At 48.2% G+C, this 22384-nt stretch overlaps 2 protein-coding genes across 2 annotated transcripts; both read right to left on the reverse strand.

Annotated features, from left to right (window-relative positions):
• Positions 1 to 6803: 6803 nt before the first annotated feature.
• On the reverse strand, positions 6804 to 7842 carry LOC142249139 (histone H1.1-like). The gene has a single exon (XM_075320742.1). The coding sequence runs from the start codon at positions 7780 to 7782 to the stop codon at positions 7255 to 7257; it is 528 nt and encodes a 175-aa protein (XP_075176857.1). The 5' UTR covers positions 7783 to 7842; the 3' UTR covers positions 6804 to 7254.
• An 11290-nt stretch (positions 7843 to 19132) lies between these two features.
• On the reverse strand, positions 19133 to 20584 carry LOC142249700 (uncharacterized). Its single transcript, XM_075321501.1, has one exon. The coding sequence runs from the start codon at positions 20168 to 20170 to the stop codon at positions 19547 to 19549; it is 624 nt and encodes a 207-aa protein (XP_075177616.1). The 5' UTR covers positions 20171 to 20584; the 3' UTR covers positions 19133 to 19546.
• Positions 20585 to 22384: the final 1800 nt, after the last annotated feature.

The following is a 22384-nucleotide window of genomic DNA, read 5'->3' on the forward strand; positions in this document are numbered from 1 at the left end:
TGGCGGAGATTTATACTGTTGATACATTTGGTGCATCCTGTGACTACATTTCTATTAAGTCAAAATATTTTAATGGTGGCTCCATTCCCTCCTATGTTCTTCTGCTCAGCCGAGCTCCGGCCACCGTGTGTGTTGCTAATTGCATTGGCTCATTCACCACCGAACCGGTACAGGGGGGACCCCACCGAACCGGTACAGGGGGGACCCCACCGAACCGGTACAGGGGGGACCCCACCGAACCGGTACAGGGGGGACACTACCGGGCCGGCACAGGGGGTCACTATTAAACCTGTTCAGGGAGACAACACTAAACCAGTAGAAGTGTCCCTTTATTTACAGGAACAATAGGAGGTAACAAATATCAGACCCCCATGAAAATGATGGGACAATTGGAGAAACCCCTATAACTCTGTCCCCATGTTGTTACTCCGGTCTTCTGTAAGTCTGGGGGGCACCTTTCCAGCACTGAGCCCATGGTGGTGCCCTGTAGTTTTGGGCTGTACCAGCTGTCATTATGGGAAGTGACAGCTGCTGCTACAAACAACTGTGACGGGGCATTGTGTACAGTTCACTATAATGGCAGCTGGGCCATGAAACCCCTGCGCTGTCAGAGGGCGAGTTACACCGAGGACTCTGTTGGCATTTACGACACTAAGGGGGCCTCATTATAAATAGAAAATTCAGCTGTGACCCCAATGTAACAACTGTACTGTAAAGAGGACGGGGGTCCGCACAATACTGAGGGGCAGAGGCTTCTGGTGATGTGACCTCCATGGGACACTGCTCCAGCCATTGCACTACTCCCCCCACTGGGCTGCTGCTCAGAGCTGTGGTTTTATGCTTGGGCAGATCTTCTGCTCATTGTAGCAAAACTGATATTTACAGAATACAGTAATTTAAAAATAAACGGCTTTTTATTGTTTTCTTTTTGTTTTTTTCTTACTTAAAGCCAAGAATAGGGCATCATACCGGGGGTGGGGGGGGGCAAGGAAGTGTGTGGCACCTGCTAACGAACTAGAACAGCTGTTGTGTGTTTTTCGGGTGACCTCGTTTAGACCTTGTGTTTAGTTAAGGGGGATCTCTGATTTCTAAAAAGAAAAATAAACTTGTCAAAATATTTCTTAGCTCTTCTATCCCCAGATCTGACACTTAGCTTGGTCATTATATAGGGCCAGAATGGAAACACTGCACTGGTGCCCTTGGGCCGTACGACTGTTGCCATGGCACAGCGTTGGGAGGTGGCACAGCACTGGAAGGTGGCACAGCATTGGGAGGTGGCACAGCATTGGTAGGTGACACAGCACTGGGAGGTGGCACAACATTGAGAGGAGGCACAGCATTGGAAGGTGGCACAGCATTTGGAGGTGGCACAGCACTAGAAGGTGGCACAGCATTGGAAGGTGGCACAGCATTGGGAGGTGGCACAGCACTAGAAGGTGGCACAACATTGAGAGGAGGCACAGCATTGGGAGGTGGCACAGCAGTCGGAGGTGGCACAGCATTGGGATGAGGCACAGCACTGGGATGAGGCACAACATTGAGAGGAGGCACAGCATTGGAAGGAAGCACAGCATTGGGAGGAGGCACAGCATTGGGAGGTGGCACAGCACTAAAAGGTGATACAACATTGGGAGGAGGCACAGCATTGAGAGGAGGCACAACATTGGCAGGTGGCACAGCATTGAGAGGAGGCACAGCATTGGAAGGAAGCACAGCATTGGGAGGAGGCACAGCATTGGGAGGTGGCACAGCACTAAAAGGTGATACAACATTGGGAGGAGGCACAGCATTGAGAGGAGGCACAACATTGGCAGGTGGCACAGCATTGAGAGGAGGCACAGCATTGGGAGGTGGCACAGCAGTTGGAGGTGGCACAAATTGGGAGGAGGCACAGCATTGGGAGGTGGCGCAGCGTTGGGAGGAGGCACAGCATTGAGAGGAGGCACAGCATTGGGAGGAAGCACAGCATTGAGAGGCCGGCACAGCATTGGGAGGTGGCACAAGTGGTGGCACAGTGTTAGGAGGTGGCACAGCATTGGGAGGAGGCACAGCACTGGAAGGTGGCACAGCATTGGAAGGAGGCACAGCACTAGAAGGTGGCACAACATTGAGAGGAGGCACAGCATTGGGAGGTGGCACAGCAGTCGGAGGTGGCACAGCGTTGGGATGAGGCACAGCACTGGGATGAGGCACAACATTGAGAGGAGGCACAACATTGAGAGGAGGCACAGCATTGGGAGGGGGTACAGCATTGGGAGGAGGCACAGCATTGGGAGGAGGCACAGCACTAAAAGGTGGTACAACATTGGGAGGAGGCACAGCATTGAAAGGAGGCACAGCATTGGGAGGTGGCACAAATTGGGAGGAGGCACAGCATTGGGAGGTGGCGCAGCGTTGGGAGGAGGCACAGCATTGGGAGGAAGCACAGCATTGAGAGGCCGGCACAGCATTGGGAGGAAGCACAGCATTGAGAGGCCGGCACAGCATTGGGAGGTGGCACAGCGTTAGGAGGTGGCACAGCATTGGGAGGAGGCACAGCGTTAGGAGGTGGCACAGCATTGGGAGGTGGCACAGCGTTAGGAGGTGGCACAGCATTGGGAGGAGGCACAGCGTTGGGACGAGACACAGTGTTGGGAGGTGGCACAGCGTTAGGAGGTGGCACAGCGTTGGGAGGTGGCACAGCACTGGGACGTGGCACGGCGCTGGGAGGTAGCCAGTACGGTGACCCGCTGGCCACTGCTATAGAAAGATTGGAGGTTTGCCAGAGCCTTTGTGCCGGACCACCTGATAGAAGAGACGGTTGCCGCTGTCTTATCGGACCACCCTTAGGTGAAATTAATTGTGGAAAAGTGAAGAAATGGCTCATTCTGCTGCAACCTCCGCTCTGTAAATCGTGATTCTGTGGATTTTCTCTGCAGCGAGTAAATGAAATTTCATGAAATATTCACGACGCTGCTTCTGTGATATGGGGAGATTCGGTGAGCGGGGGAGGGGAGGGATCCGAGACCTTGTATAAAGCTGTTCTCCAGGACTATAACTGATCATTTATCCTGGTCATCAGTTTCAATCAACAGTGGGGTCCGGTGCAGCAAAAGACCCCCTACAATCGATGTACCGGGCACTGCAGCTTGTTGCCTGTATGTTATATATTATGCTGCAGCCGCTCATAGGAGCAAGATATGGAATATGGATTTCTTTCATTCTATTTAAAGGGAGCCTGTCATGTAAAAATAAAAAAAACGCTATTACCCTGCAGATATGGAGTTAATCTGCAGGTTAATAGTGTTCTGATACCGCACTAAGAGCCCTGCTGCTCGGAGGAAATACATTTTTATTCCTCCTGACAGCCTCGGAATTTCAGTAACAAGGCCCCGGCATGGTTTCAGTCAAGCTCTGTGCATAGAGAATGGTGGCTGTAGCCTGTGCCCCCAGGACTGACTGACAACCGGAGGTAAAATGATGCAATTCTAAGCTGGCTGTCAGTCACGCTCAGTGCATAGAGAATGGTGGCTATACCCAAGGCCCCCAGTACAGACTGACAGGCGGAGGCAAAACGATGAAATGCTGAGTCGGCTATCAGTCACACTCTGTGCATAGAGAGCGGTGGCAGTAACCTGTGCCCCCAGGACTGACTGACAGCCGGAGGTGAAATGATGCAATGCTGAGCAGGCTGTCAGTCAAGCTCTGTGCATAGCGAATGGTGGCGGTACCCAAGGCCCCAAGCACTGACAGCCGGAGGTGAAATGATGCAATGCTGAGCCAGCTGTCAGTCACACTCTGTGCAAAGTAAGCTGTGGCTGTAACCTGTGCCCCCCCAGGACTGACTGACTGACAGCTAGCGCTGTATTGATGCAGTGCTGAGCCGGCTGTAAGTGAAGCTCGTGCATAGAAAGCGGTGGCTGTAACCTGTTCCACCAGGACTGACTGACAGCCAGAGGTGAAATGATGCAATGCTAAGCCGGCTGTCAGTCAAGCTCTATGCATAGCAAGTGGTGGCTGAACCCAAGGCCCCAAGCACTGACTAACAGCTGAAGGTGAAATGATGCAATTCTGAGCCGGCTGTCAGTCATTCTCTGTACATATAGAGCGGTGGCTGTAATCTCCCCCCCCCCGGAGAATGACTGACAGCGAGCACTGTACTGATGTAATGCTGAGCCGGCTGTCAGTCATTCTCTGTACATATAGAGCGGTGGCTGTAATCTTCCCCCCCCCCGGAGAATGACTGACAGCGAGCACTGTACTGATGCAATGCTGAGCCAGCTGTCAGTCATGCTCTGTACATATAGAGCGGTGGCTATAATCTGCCCCCCCGGAACTGACTGACAGCTGGCGCTGTACTGATGCAATGCTGAGCTGGCTGTCAGTTAGTGCCGGGGTCAGTTTCAGACGCTGTTCACTATTCACAAAACAGTGACTGACATCACTCTGGCTTTGCCTTTATTACAGAAAGCCCGGAGCTGCCGGGAGGAATAAGTTAATTTCTTCCTGGCAGTGGGGCTCTCAATACGGCAGCAGAACACTATTACCTGCATATTAGCCCTTCTGTGCAGGGGAATAGCAATTTTTTTTATATGACAGGATCCCTTTAAAGGAAGATTTCACTCTTACAAAAGTCCAAAATATATTTACAGGGCCGTCTCCATCATCCACATCAGTAATGTGACTGCCGGGTGCGAGGGCTGAAAACGTCCCCGTACATCACGGCAGCCATGACTCTTGATTAATTGGCGTGGCACCGTATCACGTGTGTATAACGCCATTACAATGACATCAAGCTAGGATGGCCAATATACAGAAGAGCCGCGGATCCTGGGTGGTATATAACAGTTCTCAGGGCTCCCCTTTACTGATTGGGGGGGGGGGGGGTCTGCGAATTGATTTGCACCAACTCTGGTGCCAAATTATTTCACTAAGGCTATGTTCACACACTGCATCTTTTCTAACCACAAAGATGCAGCATTTTTGGCCACAAAAACACGCATGCGTTTTTAACACGTTTTACCGCATTTTTGCCCAATGCGTCCTTTATGTCAAATCTATTGACTGGAAGGGCTCAAAAATGATGAAAACTAGAAAAAGAATTGACATTCTGCATCTTCAAAAACGCAGCCAAAAAAAAAAAAAAAAAAGATGCCCAGTGTGGACCGCAAAATAGAAGTCTCAGACTTTACTGGGAGAAGGGCGTGCATTTTGGTGGAAATTTGTGACCTCAAAAACAATAAAAGGTGCCCTGTGTGAACATAGCCTAATGTAAAAAAAAAATTAAAAAAAAAAAAAATGAATTTCTCCCTGGATACACGCAGGTTACTTTGGACTCTGTTCTGGTTTCAGGAGTGACCGCTGCAGACGATCACTATCAGATAACCTAAACATCAATGTGAACAGGTGAAATGACTGCAGTAGCCAAATCCTATAAAACAGGGAAGCAACTGAGGAGGTTGGCTGCTACTTTTGCATCGATTGATGACTTATCCCAAGGATAGGCAATGTCCGATCGCCAGGGGTCTGACACCAAACACCCCCGGCGATGAGCGGTTCTTAGCAGTAGTGAGAAATGCTCAGTTCCGGAACTGCCCCGTGGTGAGTACTGCACACCCACCTCCTATTGATTTGAATGGAAGGTGGGTGTGCAGTACCCAGCCGCTATCAGGATATGGAGCAGCGTCGGCACATAACGGCTGATCTGATCGACGGAGTGTTGGCCTGGACAGACATTGATAACCTATTCTAAAAAGTTAAGCCAGCAGTGTGCCCATGTTGCTTTTGGTACCTTTCTGCAAAAAAAAAAAAAAACACACACAACTTATTACTTTTGCGTACTCTCACGTTTTTTCCTGCTTTTAGTCACGGTGATCGCAGGGGCTCAGACGCTGTACCCCCACGATTGCCATTGGGTCTCCAGCTGATGTTACAGCTCTCACTACCTGCAGTGATCCCCACGTCGCTCCCGGCAGTTTAATCCCCTGAATGCTGCTACCAGTACAATTATAGCATTCAGGAGGCAGGGAGAGGAATCTCTTACCTCTCCCTGGCAATCAGGTCCTTGTAATGTGATCACAGGGACCCAATCGCTGACATGGTAACCCTGGGAAGTCACCATGACGACCCCAGGTTACTGGACTAAGGAGAGCCTCACACACCATGCTGAATGCACGGTGTGTGAGGCAAAGTGCTGGGCTATGATCCAATGTAGTGATAAAACACTGCAGGAGATTATAGAAACGCAGAAACAGTTGTACAATCTGCAAGGATTAAAAAAAAAAAAAAAAGCAGCGTGTGCACAGCAAATCACAATTCTCAGACTTTGCTGGGATGCTTTTGTGGATAGAGATATATATATATATATTTTCACGAAGTGCATTTTAAGCATAGATAGATAATATATATAAATATATATATTATCTATCTATGCTTAAAATGCACTTCGTGAAATTATATATTTTTCACGAAGTGCATTTTAAATAAATATATATATATATATATATATACTTAAAATGCACTTCGTGAAAAAAAAAATAACTAAATTACACAATTCAAATATTGACAAATGTTCTTTTTCTATACAGATACAGGTATCTGTAATGTAGCATTCACACCAGTAAGTGATGGAAGTGGGGGGGGGGGGTGGAATCTGCAGCCATACAACCCCATGTGTGATACTTATATAACCCACAATACATCATATTCAGCCCCCATACTAATATGCTGTAAACATGCTGGGAGCTGTAGTCCTCCAATTCTGATACATCACATTTCTAGATCTCCCACCCTTCACCCCTTTAGTAGAAAGAAACCACCAAAAATTCTCATCATGAGATTTGTATTTTATTAAAAAACAATATCAATATAATAAAAAAGGCAGAAATTCTACAGAATGTAGAAATAAAAACAAAAAATAAAATCACATGCAACAAAGCAAGAAACTGAAATATATCGGATCCGAATGGAAAACAGCAGATAAAGCGGCGGCGGCAGGGTTAACCCGTTATACCCTGCGGGGATGCAGTGGAGTTAACCCCTTATGCCCTGCGGTATTCTATAGGGACCTCTAACTGCAAAGAAAAAAAAAAAAGAACAATGTATCAAGTCCATCCTGGAAAGATAAACAGAAGGCGGGAAGAAAGGATCCTGGATCCTGGACAGGCACAGTTTATGTGGAGGGGGGATCCCACACAATTTATGTGGAGAGGTGGGGGGATCCCAGTTTATGTGGAGGGGGTCCCCGGACAGTTTATGGAGGGGGGCTGCAGCAGTCTATGCCTTCTTGGACTTCAGAGCCCTGGGCTTGCTCGCCTTCTTCACCTTCTTGGCTGCCGCTTTCTTGGGCGCCGGTTTGGCTTTCTTGGGGCTTTTCTTGGGCGCTGCTTTGGCTTTCTTGGGGCTTTTCTTGGGCGCTGGCTTCTTGGCTGCAGGTTTGGGGGCCGCTCTCTTGGGCACCGCCAGCCCCTCCAGCTTCTTCTTGTTCAGGCGGAAGGAGCCGTTGGCCCCGACCCCCTTGACCTGCAGGAGGGTGTCATTCTGCACCAGCGCCTTCACCGAGTACTTCAGGTAGGTGCGGCCGTTCTGCTGGTCGAACCAGGACACCTTCTTGGCCTCCCCGTAGATCTTGGCCAGGGAGGAGCCGTTCCTCTCGCCCAGTTTGCGGACGGTGTCCACCACCAGTTGGCTGTACCGCCCCGGCTGGTTCTTCTTTTTGCTGCCGGACTTTTTGGCGCTGCCCCCAGCCGCCGCCGCTTTGGCCTTTTTGCTGGGGGTTGCAGGGGCGACTTCTTGTTGCGCCATTGTCACTGCTGCGTGCGATCTCTCCGCTGCTCCCGATCAGACTGATCCCGGCCCCCTCCGCTCCGCCTCCTTTATACGTAGAGAGCGGACCACGTTGAGAACAACAACAGCTCCCAGCGCCACTTCCCTGCAACTTGTGTTTCTTCCCGCTCAATTCTGCGCCATTTTCTGCAAACCGGGCACCTCCAGGACCGGGGTCTCCGATGCATCCTGCCCCCAGGACCCCCCTCTACCGATCTGCTCAGAAAACGAGGTGGATTTGGGCTTTTTTAACCCTGAAATCTCCGGATTCAGCAGTGCGTCCCCTGCCTGTCTTAGCCCTAGCGGCGGGGAGGCATGCTATTTGGGGGCCATTTACGGGCATTTAACGGGGGCGACCTGGAGGGATCAGTCCCCAGACATAAAGAGGAGGTTTCAAGGGAGCGATACATATTTATTTGGGGGGTCGGGGTTCAGCCGGGCAGGGGATAGAGGGGGGGTAATTTGGTGGAAGTAACACAGAGCGCCCCTCACGTGATCTGAGCTGTAGGGGGGTCCTAGGGGTGGCACTTTATATGTGGAGGGGAACCTGGCACCCCCCCTGCCTGGCATGGGTATAAGTATCTGCAGAAAACCACCAAAAACTGCACCTTATAGAATAAGCGGGGAACACTATGTACAGATGTAGCAGAGCTGAATGTGTCACTCCGCTGCTTTCTAGTAGATTTCTTGCAAACCACCAGATTGTGACAAATGACAAACTCTTGTATCAGTTTCCCGACCTCGTGTTTACATAACAGAGACGAATTTGTAATTAAATTGTTCTTTTTACACAAAGCAATGACTTTACTGATACAATGGAGTTAATTCTCCTGCAGACCTATGTAAAAAGCACCAATATCTGCTGGAATCACTATGAAGTGCTACAAATTACAAATTTACCTCTGCTACATCTGAGATAATGACAGGCGACATAGCATAGGCGAGTTTGTGTCACCTGAGGCATCACAGTGATTAAGAAGAGTTATTATGTTTACCAAAAATACATTTTCTATGTCAATTTATGCGTTTTGGTTTGTTTCTCGGTGAAAGTAAAGTTTAATTATAACATAGATAGTCCAAACCTTTGTTTAGAGCGTAGTGTTAGCGATGACTCTTAAAGGGATTGTCTAGCTTTAAAGGGATGTGTTCCTTTGAAGCAGACTATAGCTTTTTTTTCCCAAAATGACACTTGCAATCAGCAACAGGAACGTGAAGACCAGTGGCGTAACTAGAGTGCTATGAGCCCCGGTGAAAAATTTGAGCCAAGGCCCCCCCCCCCACACACACACACACATATGTTGGTCAGATGTATGGGCTATTGTAGCATTCTAAATCCTATGAAGACATATGTGTTGACCCCCCCCCCCCTTCATTGTGTAGCACTGACCCCCAGCCTGTACAAATGTACCACTTCCTGGTAAATATGTCCCCCATCCTGATGTATCACCTCATCAAGGCTATATACTGGAGTATATGGCCCCATCCTGGTATATATGTCCCCGTCCTGGTATATAAGGCCTCTTCCGGGTATATGTCCCCCATCATGGGCCACTTATTTGTAAATATGTCCCCATCCTGGTATATGACCTCATCAAGGCTATATACTGGAATATACGGCCCCATCCTGGTATATATGTCCCCGTCCTGGTATTTAAGGCCTCTTCCGGGTATATGTCCCCCATCATGGGCCACTTACTGGTATATATGTCCCCATCCTGGTATTTGTCCACACCCTGGTCCCATCCTGGTATATATGTCTCCATCATGGTATAAATGTCCTCATAATGAACTCATCCTGGTATAAATGTCCCCATAATGGCCCTGTCCTGGTATATATGTCCCCATAATGGCCCTATTCTGGTACATATGTCCTCATAATGGCCCCATCCTGATATAGATGTCCCCATAAAAGCCCCATTCTGGTACAGATGTCCCCAGAATGGCCCCATCCTGGTATAGATGGCCCCTTAATGGCCCCATCCTGGTATAGATGGCCCCTTAATGGCCCCATCCTGGTATACATGTCCCCATAATGTCCCCATCCTTTTTTATGTCCCCAACCTGTCCGCATCCTGGTACACATGTTACTTCGGGCGCCGCACACAGTAATAAAAATAAATGAGTATACTCACCTTCCCCTTGGTGTCCTGCTCTGATGATAGCATGCTGACCATCATGCAAGCGGTGCAGCGCATGATGTCACTGTCATGCGCGGCGTGCCCACTTACAGAGCAGTCAGCTGACTGGGGCCGGCATAGTCTCTGCTCCCCATGCCCTAGATTATGGGCATGGGGAGCAGTGAATATTCATAGCCTTAATTGGTGGTCGGCATGTAGCTTTGCAGGGAACCGACGGGTCTCTGTGCAGCGATGTATTTCAGCTGGATGCGCACCCTTGGATGCACATCCAGCTGAAACAGGCGCCGGAGCCGGCAGGCCCCCTGTACCCCCGGGCCTGGCCGCAATCGCTGCGACCATGATCCTTACGTCCCTGGCGAAGACTTAGGCTATGTCCGCACGTGTGCTTTTTTTCCTGCGTTTTGGCTGCGTTTTAAACTGCCCTGTATCATTGACAAAATGCATGCATTGTGCTTCCCCAGCAAAGTCTATGAGAAATCAGAATTTACATGCGCACGTTGCTATTTTTTAGGTAGCGTTTTGTTTGTCAAATATTTGTCAAAATCGTTGCCTAAAACAAGCAGCATGTCACTTCTTCATTGCATTTTGGTTGCATTTTCCACCCATTGAAATGAATGAAGTGTGTCAAAACGCAACCAAAATGTTTAGCTTTATACTTTCTGATCACTGATCACCGGCACAGTGCTCCGGCGGCATCTCCTGTTTCTGAAAGTTCCGACCGCTCATTAGGCCATCTCATATTCACTGCTTCCCCCGCCCACCAGCACCTATGATTGGTTGCAGTCAGACACGCCCTCACGCTGAGTGACAGCTGTCTCACTGCAACCAATCACAGCCACCGGTGGGCGGGTCTATATCGTGCAATAAAATAAATATTAAAAAAAAAACAAAAAACGATGTGCGGTCCCCCCAATTGATACCCAGCAAAGATTAAGCCACACAGCTGAGGTCTGGTATTCTCAGACTGTGGAGGCCTATCATTTTTAGGTTGACCCCCAGCCTAAAAATATCAGCCAGCAGCCGCCCGGAATTGCCGCATCCATTAGACGCGACAGTCCCGGGACTCTACCCGGCTCATCCCGATTGCCGTGATGCGGCGGTGGCAATCCGGGGTAATAAGGAGTTAATGGCAGCACATAGCTGCCACTAAGTCCTAGGTTAATCATGGCAGGCGTCTATGAGACACCCCCAATGATTAACCTGTAAGTGAAAGTAAATAAACACGTACACCCAAAAAATCCTTTATTTGGAATAAAAGACAAAAAAAACACCCTCTTTCTCCACTTTATTAATCCACAAACACCTGCAGGTCCGATGTAGTCCATACGAGGTCCCACAACGTTTTCAGATCTGCTACATCTGAAGCTGACAGCGAGCTGTCATAGAGCACGACTACTCCCTGTGAGCTCCAAGCAGCAACTGAAGTGAGTCGCGCTATCAGAGATGACGTCACTCAGGTTAACCGCGGCCACAGGTGGAGTCCTCCACCTGTGACAGCAAGTCGCCCGAGTGACTGAAGTGCACAATCAGCGGTGCCGTCACTCAGGTGATTTGCGGTCACAGGTGAGTCCTTCACCTGTGACCGCAAATCAGACCCCGACACAGACAGAGCCGCGCGATGACACTGAACTCGGGTGAAGCTCTGACGTCACTGCTGTGGACCCCGCACTACTGCCTGTGTCCTGGCACTGACCTCACAAGTTCATCCGAGTTCATTCTCATTGTGCGGCTTGCTGTCAGCGGGCAGTCATGCTCTACGGTGCTGCTATGACAGAACAGGGATGTAGCAGAGCTGAAGGGCTATGAGACCGCACTGTTAAAAATGCATCCAAAACGCATGGAAAACGCATTTTTTTGTCAAATCAAGAACTCAGCGTGCGGACAGACCCTTATATTAAGAATAATCCTTTAAGCTGATGACCCACCCTGGACCCTTCTCTTTTAGGCCACCCACGTTCAGTATTTGGTTAGTGTTTTACCTCGGTATTTATAAACAAAATCAGGAGTGAGTAAAAAATACAGAAGTGGTGCACGAGTTTCTATTATTCTTTGCTTCTGATTGTTCCAATCCGAATTTTGGTTTACAAATACTGAATGTGTGAACGTGGCCTTAGCTAGAGCTTTCTGAATGTGTCTTCTATTGAAACAGACTATCTTTAGAGGACGTATCCTTTTTAATTTGCTGTGGAGGGGTGCTGCGATTCATACCTCTGGCATATAGTGTTACATTGCAACATGGGGGGGATTATGGGACCTCTAGGAGTTTTGGTCAAGTAGACCATGAGGCGTCTGTGCATAATTTTGTGATTGTAAATGTGACGGTGCGGATTCCTTTAGCGGACACACACACACGCACACACACACACACACACACATACATATGCTTAGCTTTATATATTAAATTTGTTGTAATATTTTTTTTATTTTTAGACAAATTGTTTAAAAGGGCGCATGAGGGTTCATGAGTTTTGCGATTAGCAATGTACAATTTTTGGCCTTCACCTTTTTTTTTGCACCTTTTTAAGGCAAAAAGTTGCACATTAGTCCTCAACTGCCCAAGAATAATATTAGGCAGACTCTGTACTCCAAAGCAACAGTACAATTGATGTTGCAACATTTAAAAAAGTCTCAAATGTGAACCCAATTTGTACTATTTACTACAGTATTGCCGTACATAGTACAAATGATCTCCGATGAAGACCGGCCTCAAGAGCACACAGATAGTGGCAATGGAGGCCCGCCCATGGCAGCCATGGAAGCCCCTCGGCATTGAATATTTGTAGAAACAGATGCCCCATGGGGATTGCGGTTATACAGGAGCTAGTTCCGATTGCTGCAGTTAGAGACAGGTGCCAGCTGTATAACACAGCAGGAACCTGCCTTATGTTACTTATTTTGGAGTTAAGGTGCTCAATAGATCTTTTAGACTTGATGAGGCTGGTGTACTTTCTTTGAAACTCTATGCACTGATCCATTGACTAACATTGGTCCGAGTGCACTTCAAGATTTTTTCACTTTGCACTCAAGTGAGCGAGGCCTAAAAAAGATTATACAGCCATCCTGGCATAGACTTGATAAGGCAGGTGTACTTGCTTTGAAAATCTAGTAGATCTATTTAATAATGTATGCAGTTGTGAAATCTAATTTTATGGCATGTTATATTAATACTTGCCTTTCCTGCTTTTTCCATTAGAGGGCGCTCCTACCTGATATTATTGTTTTTGGAATGCTGTGTAAGGCCTCATTCACATGTCAATGTTTCTGCATCAATATTTTTTTTTTACCAAAGCCACTCGATTGCTGTGTGATTTTCCAGTCCATATAGGAGCTTTTTACTGGCCCAGATTGGGGTGGTCATGTGACATAATTGGGACAATGCTGATGATTTTATTGCACCAATGCTGAGGTTGGGTTTCCTTCTTCCTCCATGTATTCTGGAATACAGAGGACAGGTGTAAAACCTCTGGAGAGCTGCCTCTAGGTCAGTGATTGCTAATATTTTGAGCTTTATGTGACAAAATTCGTTAAAACAATGAACATAAGTCGGGGGATGTGTCACTTCTCGAAAAATCCACAATCTTGTGATATTTGTAGCTCTAATAACAAAAGTTATCTGATAAGGACTGCTGGAGGGGAGGGGGAGAGGAAAATGATTATCTCCTCCCCACTCAGCAGTCATTATCTTTTCTCCCCCTCAGCAGTCATGATAATGTGCCCATCTTTGTCCCCTTCTGAGCAATGTCCCATCCTGTAATAATGTCCCCTATTTATGTCACATTATTGTCCCCTATAGTAATGTGCTCATCCATGTCCCCTGTAGTAATGTGCCCTTCCACGTCCCCTGAAATAATTTTCCCATCTTGTCTCCTGTAGAAATGTGCCCATCCATGTCCCCTGTAGTAATGTGCCCATCTTGTTCATATCATAACCTGTAGTAATGTGCCCATCCATGTCCCCTGTAATATTGTGCCCATATTCTCCCTTGTAGTAATGTGCTCATTCTTTTCCCCTGTAGCAATGTGCCCATCTTGCCCCATCCTGTAGTAATGTGCCCATCTTATTATTATTATTTATTATTATAGCGCCATTTATTCCATGGCGCTTTACAAGTGAAAGAGGGTATACGTACAACAATCATTAACAGTACAAAACAGACTGGTATAGGAGGAGAGAGGACCCTGCCCGCGAGGGCTCACAGTCTACAGGGAATGGGTGATGGTACAATAGGTAAGGACAGAGCTGGTTGCGCAGTGGTCTACTGGGCTGAAGGCTATTGTAGGTTGTAGGCTTGTTGGAAGAGGTGGGTCTTGAGGTTCCTCTTGAAGCTTTCCACGGTCGTGGAGAGTCTGATGTGCTGAGGTAGAGCGTTCCAGAGTATGGGGGATGCACGGGAGAAATCTTGTACACGATTGTGGGAAGAGGAGATAAGAGAGGAGCAGAGAAGGAGATCTTGTGAGGATCTAAGGTTGCGTGCAGGTAGGTACCGGGAGACTAGGTCACAGATGTAGGGAGGAGACAGGTTGTGCATGGCTTTGTATGTCATGGTTAATGTTTTGAACTGGAGTCGTTGGGTGATGGGAAGCCAGTGAAGGGATTGGCAGAGTGGCGAGGCTGGGGAGTAGCGAGGGGAGAGGTGGATTAAGCGGGCTGCAGAGTTTAGGATAGATTGGAGGGGTGCAAGAGTGTTGGAAGGGAGGCCAGAGAGCAGGAGGTTGCAGTAGTCGAGGCGGGAGATGATGAGGGCATGCACTAATGTTTTTGCAGATTCTTGGTTAAGAAAAGCACGGATCCGGGAGATATTTTTGAGTTGTAATCGGCATGAGGTGAAGAGGGCTTGGATGTGTGGCTTGAAGGATAGAGCAGAGTCGAGGGTCACTCCAAGGCAACGAGCTTGTGAGACTGGGGAGAGTGAGCAACCATCAAGTGTGATGGAAAGGCTTGTTGGAGGAGATGAGTGAGGAGGAGGAAAGACAATAAACTCTGTTTTGTCCATGTTAAGTTTTAGGAATCTTGTTCTCATCCTGTAGTAATATGCCCATCCTTGTCTCCTTCCTAGCAATGTCTCATCCTGTAATAATGTCCCCTATTTATGTCACAATATTGTCCCCTATAGTAATGTGCTCATCCATGTCCCCTGTAGTAATGTGCCCATCCATGTCCCCTGAAATAATTTGCCCATCTTGTCTCCTGTAGTAATGTGCCCATCCATGTCCCCTGTAGTAATGTGTCCATCTTGTCCATATCCTGTAGTAATGTGCCCATCCATGTCCCCTGTAATATTGTGCCCATATTCTCCCTTGTAGTAATGGGCTCATTCTTTTCCCCTGTAGTAATGTGCCCATCTTGCCCCATCCTGTAGTAATGTGCCCATCTTGTCCTCATCCTGTAGTAATATGCCCATCCTTGTCTCCTTCCTAGCAATGTCTCATCCTGTAATAATGTCCCCTATTCATGCAACATTATTGTCTCCTGTAGTAATGTGCCCATCCATGTCCCCTGTAGTAATGTGCCCATATTCTCCCTTGTAGTAATGGGTTCATTCTTTTCCCCTGTAGTAATGTGCCCATCTTGCCACATCCTGTAGTAATGTGCCCCATCCTTGTCCCCATCCTGAAGTAATGTGCCCATCTTTATCCCCTTCTTTTAGCAATGTCCCATCCTGTAATAATGTCCTCTATTCATTCCACATTATGCCTCTTTCACATACACATAAAAAAAATAAAAAAATTTGCGCTTTACTTCAGATGATTGATTTCCACTGTGGCGCAGAGGAAAGCTCTGCAGAGTGTCATCAGTGGCAGCCGCTGGCCAATCAGAGGCCAGCAGATGACGTGTCAGCTGCTGGCTTCTGATTGGCCGGCAGCTGCCTTTGGTGAAGTTCTGCAGAGAGTTCCTGTGGGTGGCGGCGGAAATCATCTGAAGTAAAGCGCAGATTACTGTGTCCCTCAACATAGAGCTGCTATCGTCAGGGGGCCTGCAGGCCGCAAGAAGCTCAGGGGTCGCATGCGACCTGAGCACTGTGTATTTGAGACCCCTGGGTTAGAGAGAGGTGTGTTACTTACTGCGTGGTATGTAAGCACGTCTGACTCAGGACCCTGATTAAAAGTACAGAACACAAATCACTGGCGGCCACATCCCGATCTATAAGACAAGCCGCGGCCGCAGGTGATTTAACTAGAACTGCATGTGTGGCCCCCCGGGGCCGGTCATTTTGGAGGCCACACAAGCAGTTCTAGTTAAATCACCGGCGGCAGCAGCTTGTCTTATAGATCGGGATGCGGCCGCCTGCCCCTGCCGTGTTTGTCAGCAAAAATGGCTCGACATGTCACCACTGCCACGCATGTCATAGGTTAGCCATCACTGCTCTACAGCTCTAGGTTAATGATACCACTTCTGTTTAAAGGGGTTTTCCACTACAAGGACAACCCCTTCTTATTTCATATGTTTGGCCCCATTAAAACGGAAAAAAAACCCCAAAAAACGCCTATAGTCCGCTCCCGTGACAGCACTTATGTTCCTGGGGCGATGGAACAGGAGGGAGGAATAAGCTTTTCTTATTTTAATGGGGCCAAATATGGGGAAAATGAAGGGGTTGTCCTAGTTGTACCCTTTAAATACTGGTTTTTAGCCTTGTTTAACCTAATCAATAATAATTAAAAAAAAAATGGCTTGGGGTCCCTCCTATTTTTCATACCCAGCCAATATAAAGCAAGCAGCTGTGAGCTGATATAATCAGGCTGGGAAGGTCCTTGGCTATTTGGCCCTTCCCAGCCTAGATGCACCAATTCTGGCGCTTTGCCCGACTCTTTCTGAATGCTCTAGTGCAGTGGTAATTGGGGTAATAGTTTTGGGGGTTGATGTCAGCTGTGAATTAACAGCTGACATCAAGCCCAGGGTTTAGTAATGGAGATGGGCCCCATTAATGATCCACTAATCCCCCCCCAAAAAACACACAGGGAACCCCCCCCCTTCCCCCAGTTTATTTGAATAAAGACTCCCCACATTATCCCTCTTTCTCCAATTTATTATCAAAAATGTTCCCACAAAGCTCCTCTGGTTGTAGTTCACGATCCACAAATGCAGCTCTGGCGACTGTGAATAGCCGTAAACTACAGCTATTCACAGGCACCGGGTAGTGACAAAAATCTCATGAGCGTTGCTGAGCGCAGCGTTGAGCCGGCGGCTCTGATGAGAGTTGTAGTCACTACCTGGCGCCTATGAATTACTGTACTTTACTGCTATTCACAGTCACCGGAGCTGCATTCAGGGACGGAGGAGCTTTGTTAGAACATTTATTTATAATAAATTGGTGAACGAGGGATAGTGTGGGGGATTCTTTATTAAAATAATATATTTTTTCTTGTTTGTTTTTTGTTGGGATTACTGGATTACTAATGGGGGTGTCTGATAGCCACCTCTCCATTACTAACCTCTAGGCTTGATGCAAGCTAACATTACACAGCTGACATCAAACCCAAAAATATTATCCCGATTGACACCGCACCAGGGCTATTGGGAAGAGCCGGCGAAGCACCATAAGTGAAGCATCTAATGTTATGCACCACTTCTGACGCTGCTGTTTCCAACCATTTCGGTGATTTTTCTGCCCCCTAATCTCCTGGTAGGGTGTTCCTTAAAAATGCTTGAGTTTCACATGGAATTGTTTTATACTTGTTACTCAAATGGCGCCTGTTTGGTGTTCCAGACATACCTTTAGTTTGTTTGAGTGTTCGACCTACTGGATTTGAGTAACGAGCACTATAGCATACTTTTTTGGCCTATAAGCTGCGGCCACCACCACCGGCCTCTTATATACAACATTCTAACATGCTGGGCTCTTATATACAGCATTCTAACATACTGTATATAAGAGCCCAGGCCGCTGTGAGAACATAAAAAACACTTTATAATACTTACCTAACGGTCGCTCGGTTGGCAGATCCTGGAGTCACCTCTTTCGGCCATCTTTGTTCTCCTTCTTCTCTAGCCGCGGTGCATGACGCGTCCGACGTCATCCACACTCGCCAGCATTCAGGTCCTGAGCAGGGCAGATCAAAGTATTGTGGTGCGCCTGCGCAAGATCGGCGAGTGTGTATGATGTAGGATGCATCATGCACACAGGAGTCAGAAGGAGGGCGAAGATGGCCGAAAGAGGCGGCACCGGCACCTGACAACGGAGACGCCCATTAGGCCCTCATCCACCGCAGAGCGACCGTTAGGTAAGTATTATATAGTATTTTTTTATGTTGTCACTGCGGCCTGGGCTCTTGTATACAGCATGTTAGAATACTGTATATAAGAGCCCGGTGGTGGTGGCTGCATCTTATACGCCAAAAAAGTGGTGACAGGTTCCCTTTAAGGCCCCCTTCACACCTTCATGGGCCGTGTTGAAGGTGCGTATAGCCCGTGATTTTACCACATATGTGTTCTCCATGTCCTATTTGTGATAGCACACAGAGATCAGGAGCTTTTTACTCGCCTGACCCCAATGCTGCTGCTTCCGGGTCCACAGTGCAGTGAATATTCATGAGCATAATGAGCGGGCCCGGAAGCAACTGACAGCAGCAGAGTATAGAAAATCTTTTTACTTCAAAGACATGTGTTTTCCCTGGTCCTTGTCACACTGATGTCACACAGATCACATCAGCGTGTGGTCCATGTGACATCAGTGCTGTCAGAGAAAACGGACTTGTATCCATGTGCAACTGTGAAAAAACACGGATCTGTGCGCAGACCCCCAGATTTTAATGGGTTTGTACAGGTATGTCCGTGTTACCGGTACGTATGAAAACGGACATCATACATGCAGGAATCACGGATGTGTGACAGGGACCTTACAGTATTTTTAAATAGGCGGCTGTGCGGATTTGTAACTCTATTAACCTGCAGATTAATTATATATGGAGGTAAAAAGCATTTTCCAACTTGATTTTTAATACCCAGAAAAATTGCTTGATTTTAACCATTTATGATAACCCTTTTGCAGCTACAGCACAATACTTGCACATCCCTTTAAAACAAGAAGCTGTTTATTAATTAAAGGGGTTGTTCAGCTAAAACAAGTTATCACCTCTCCCAGTGCTCTTAATTGTGGGAGCCCATAAACCCTATGGATAGATGATTTGTTGTTAACTGGAAACCCCCTTTAAGAAATGTTGGTACCTATAGATCCTTCAAAATAATCACAAATATTTAAGCAATTTTTTTTTTAATTTAGCATAAAAAATAACCCAACATAAAATACATAAAAGATAAAATTATTCAGAATGTGCAAAATAAAAGGCAACATAAAATGTACAAAGGGAAAAAAAGGTCCCAGCGAAGAGGAGAAACCCCGAGAGATCGCGGAGCCAAGGACACAGCCATGTCCTGAGCTGTCACCGAGGCCACGCCCCTTCGAATGCGGTCGCTAGGGTGACCGTTCTCTCCGGCCAATCAGGATGCGCCGATTGTTTCAAAGTTCCATGGAGAAAGACAGGCAGATACATTGTATCCCGCGGCTCCGGTTGGTGTCGGCGCCGCGCTCCGCCTCTCCCGGGGGCACGATCACATCACACACGATAAGAGGAAGCGATTTGCTCGGGGATCGGCGCCCGCAGTCGCCCTCACGCCTTCTTGGATTTGGGCACCTTGGGCACGCTGGGCTTTGCAGTCTTCTTCACCTTCTTGCCTCCAGGACTCGCTGCTGCCTTCTTCTTGCTGCTCTTTTTGGGCTTCTCCTTCTTGGCTTTAGGCTTGGCTTTCTTGTGGCTTTTCTTGGGGGGGCTGCTGGCACTGGTCTTCCTGGCTGGAGGTTTGGGGGGCGCTTTCTTCTCCGGGGGGGAGCCCCCTCCCTCCAGCTTCTTCTTGTTCAGGCGGAAGGAGCCGTTGGCCCCGACCCCCTTGACCTGCAGGAGGGTGTCATTCTGCACCAGCGCCTTCACCGAGTACTTCAGGTAGGTGCGGCCGTTCTGCTGGTCGAACCAGGACACCTTCTTGGCCTCCCCGTAGATCTTGGCCAGGGAGGAGCCGTTCCTCTCGCCCAGTTTGCGGATGGTGTCCACCACCAGTTGGCTGTACCGCCCCGGCTGGTTCTTCTTTCTGCTCTTCTTCTTAGATGCCCCTGATGAGGCTGCTGCCCCCTTGTTCCTCCTGGAGCTTCTCTTGCCTGTGGAGGTCTCTTCATCCCCATCATCACCCTCATCCTCCTCCTCAGTGGTGGGCACATTCTCCTCCAGCTCCAGCGCCATGCTGCTGCTCAGTGCTCTGCTGCCTGCTCTGTGCTCTGCAGATTGCTCTGCTCCCTTCTCTGTGCTCTGCACGGCTTTGTTGCTCTGTGCTCTGCTTCCTTCTTTGTGCTCTGTTTCTTTGTGTTCTGCAGATTGCTCTGCACTGCTTTGTTTCTTTGTGTTCTGTAGATTGCTCTCCTTCCTTCTTGGTCTGTGTTCTGCAGATTGCTCTGCACTGCTCTGTGCTCTGCAGATGGCTGTGTTCTGCACTGCTTTGTTGCTCTGTGCTCTGCACTGCTCTGTGCTCTGCAGATGGCTCTGTGCGCTGCTTCCTTCTTTGTACTCTTTCTTCTCTGTGCTCTGCACTGCTTTGCTGCTCTGTGCTGTGCAGATTGCTCTGCTCTCTGCTTCTTGCTCCCAATATGCCGCTCCTGCTGCTGCACCGCAGCTCTTGTACTGACAGAGCGGACCACGTTGAGAACAACAACAGCCTCAGCCTGTCTCTGCATGAACTTGTGTTTCTTCTGTCACCTTTGATGCCCTGTACCTCATCATCCAAGACCCCCCCACTACTGATGACCCCCAATTCCTGCAGTCCAGACGTTTCTCTTTACAACCCACCCAGACCCCCCTGCAGAATCCCCCCAGAGGTCACCAATAAGCAGAAAATAAAAGGTGCTCCCTATGTCAGTGATACAGCCAGGGGTGGGGGGCTGTAGTTTAGCACTCATTTTCTCAGTCTCCCCAATGTTTTTACAGTGACTAAAACCAGGGGTGGAAAGAGAACCCCCCATAGATGCCGCCGGCTGCAACCGCGGGGGGGTCTGTACAATGGGACATTTAAATTAGGAGGGTTAATTTTTTGGAACTAACACAGTGTGCGCCCTCTGGTGGAGGAATGGAGGAAGCGCATATCATAGAAAATAAATCTAAATTTAACAGAAGGACACGCCTCACCCTGATCTACTGAGCCCAATTATTGTGATATATTCCTGAAAGGCAGAGCAGGGTCCTGGGAGCCAAATGTCACCCACATACCCTATCATAGAGTCCGACGGCTTCCAGTATCATCTCTATCCTGATAATACACAGATCTACCTCCTGATATCTCCTTACTAAGCAGAATCCCAATGTCTGTCTGGCTATTTCATTCTTTTTTCTCCTCTCAATATCTGATTGAATGTGGACAAAACAGAATTCATCATCTTTCCCCCATCTCACTCAACCCCCCCTCCCCTCCAAAAGACCTATCCATCAAAGTCAATGGCTGCTCATTCTCCTAGGTTCCGTGTTCTGCTGCCTCTGAGTAACCCTCGACTCTGCTCTCTCCTTCAAGCCACACATCCAAGCCCTTTCCACCCCCTGCAATTTCCATCTCAAAAATATTCCCTGGATCTGTAAATACCTTAACCAAGCATCTGCTAAAACAGTGCATGTCCTCATCATCTCCCGCCTCAACTACTGCAACCTCCTGCTCTGTGGTCTCCTTTCTAACACCCCTTCAATCTATCCTAAACTCTGCTCCCCAACTAATCTACCTGTCCTGCTATTCACCAGCCACTCCGCTCTGCCAATCTGTTCACTGGCTTCCCAATGCCCAAAGACTCAGTTTCATAACTCTAACTGATATACAAAGCCATCCACAACCTGTCTCCTCCAGACATCTGTGACCTGGTCTCCCGGTACTTATCTCCATGCAACCTGTGATCCTCACAAGATCTCCTTCTCTACTCCCCTCTTCTAACAATTGCATACAAGATTTCTCCCGTGCCTCCCCCATACTCTGGAACTCTCTACCCCAAGATATCACAATCATCTTCCGTGGAAACCTTCAAAAGGAACCTGACGACCCACCTATTCAGACAAGCCTACAACCTGCAGGAACCCTCAGTCTGATACAGCGTCGCATGACCAGCTCTACCCTCACCTACTATATCCTCACCCATCCCCCTCAGTCCACTGTACCACCGCACAACCAGCTCTACCGTGTCCTCACCATCCCCTGTAGACTGTGAGTCCTCGTGGGCAGCGTCCCCCTTTCCTCCTGTACCAGTCTGTGCCTTATATTGTCTATGATTATTGTACTTGTCCCTATTATGTATACCCTTTTCACATGTAAAGCGCCATGGAAAAAATGGTGCTATAATAATAAATAATAATAATTTCCTGGGTTGGGCAAGGATGTCCCCCAATATTTTCTTCTCTCACACAGCACCTGACTCCACATGCACAATG

Source organism: Anomaloglossus baeobatrachus, chromosome 8, assembly GCF_048569485.1.
Source record: "Anomaloglossus baeobatrachus isolate aAnoBae1 chromosome 8, aAnoBae1.hap1, whole genome shotgun sequence".
NCBI lineage: Eukaryota > Metazoa > Chordata > Amphibia > Anura > Aromobatidae > Anomaloglossus > Anomaloglossus baeobatrachus.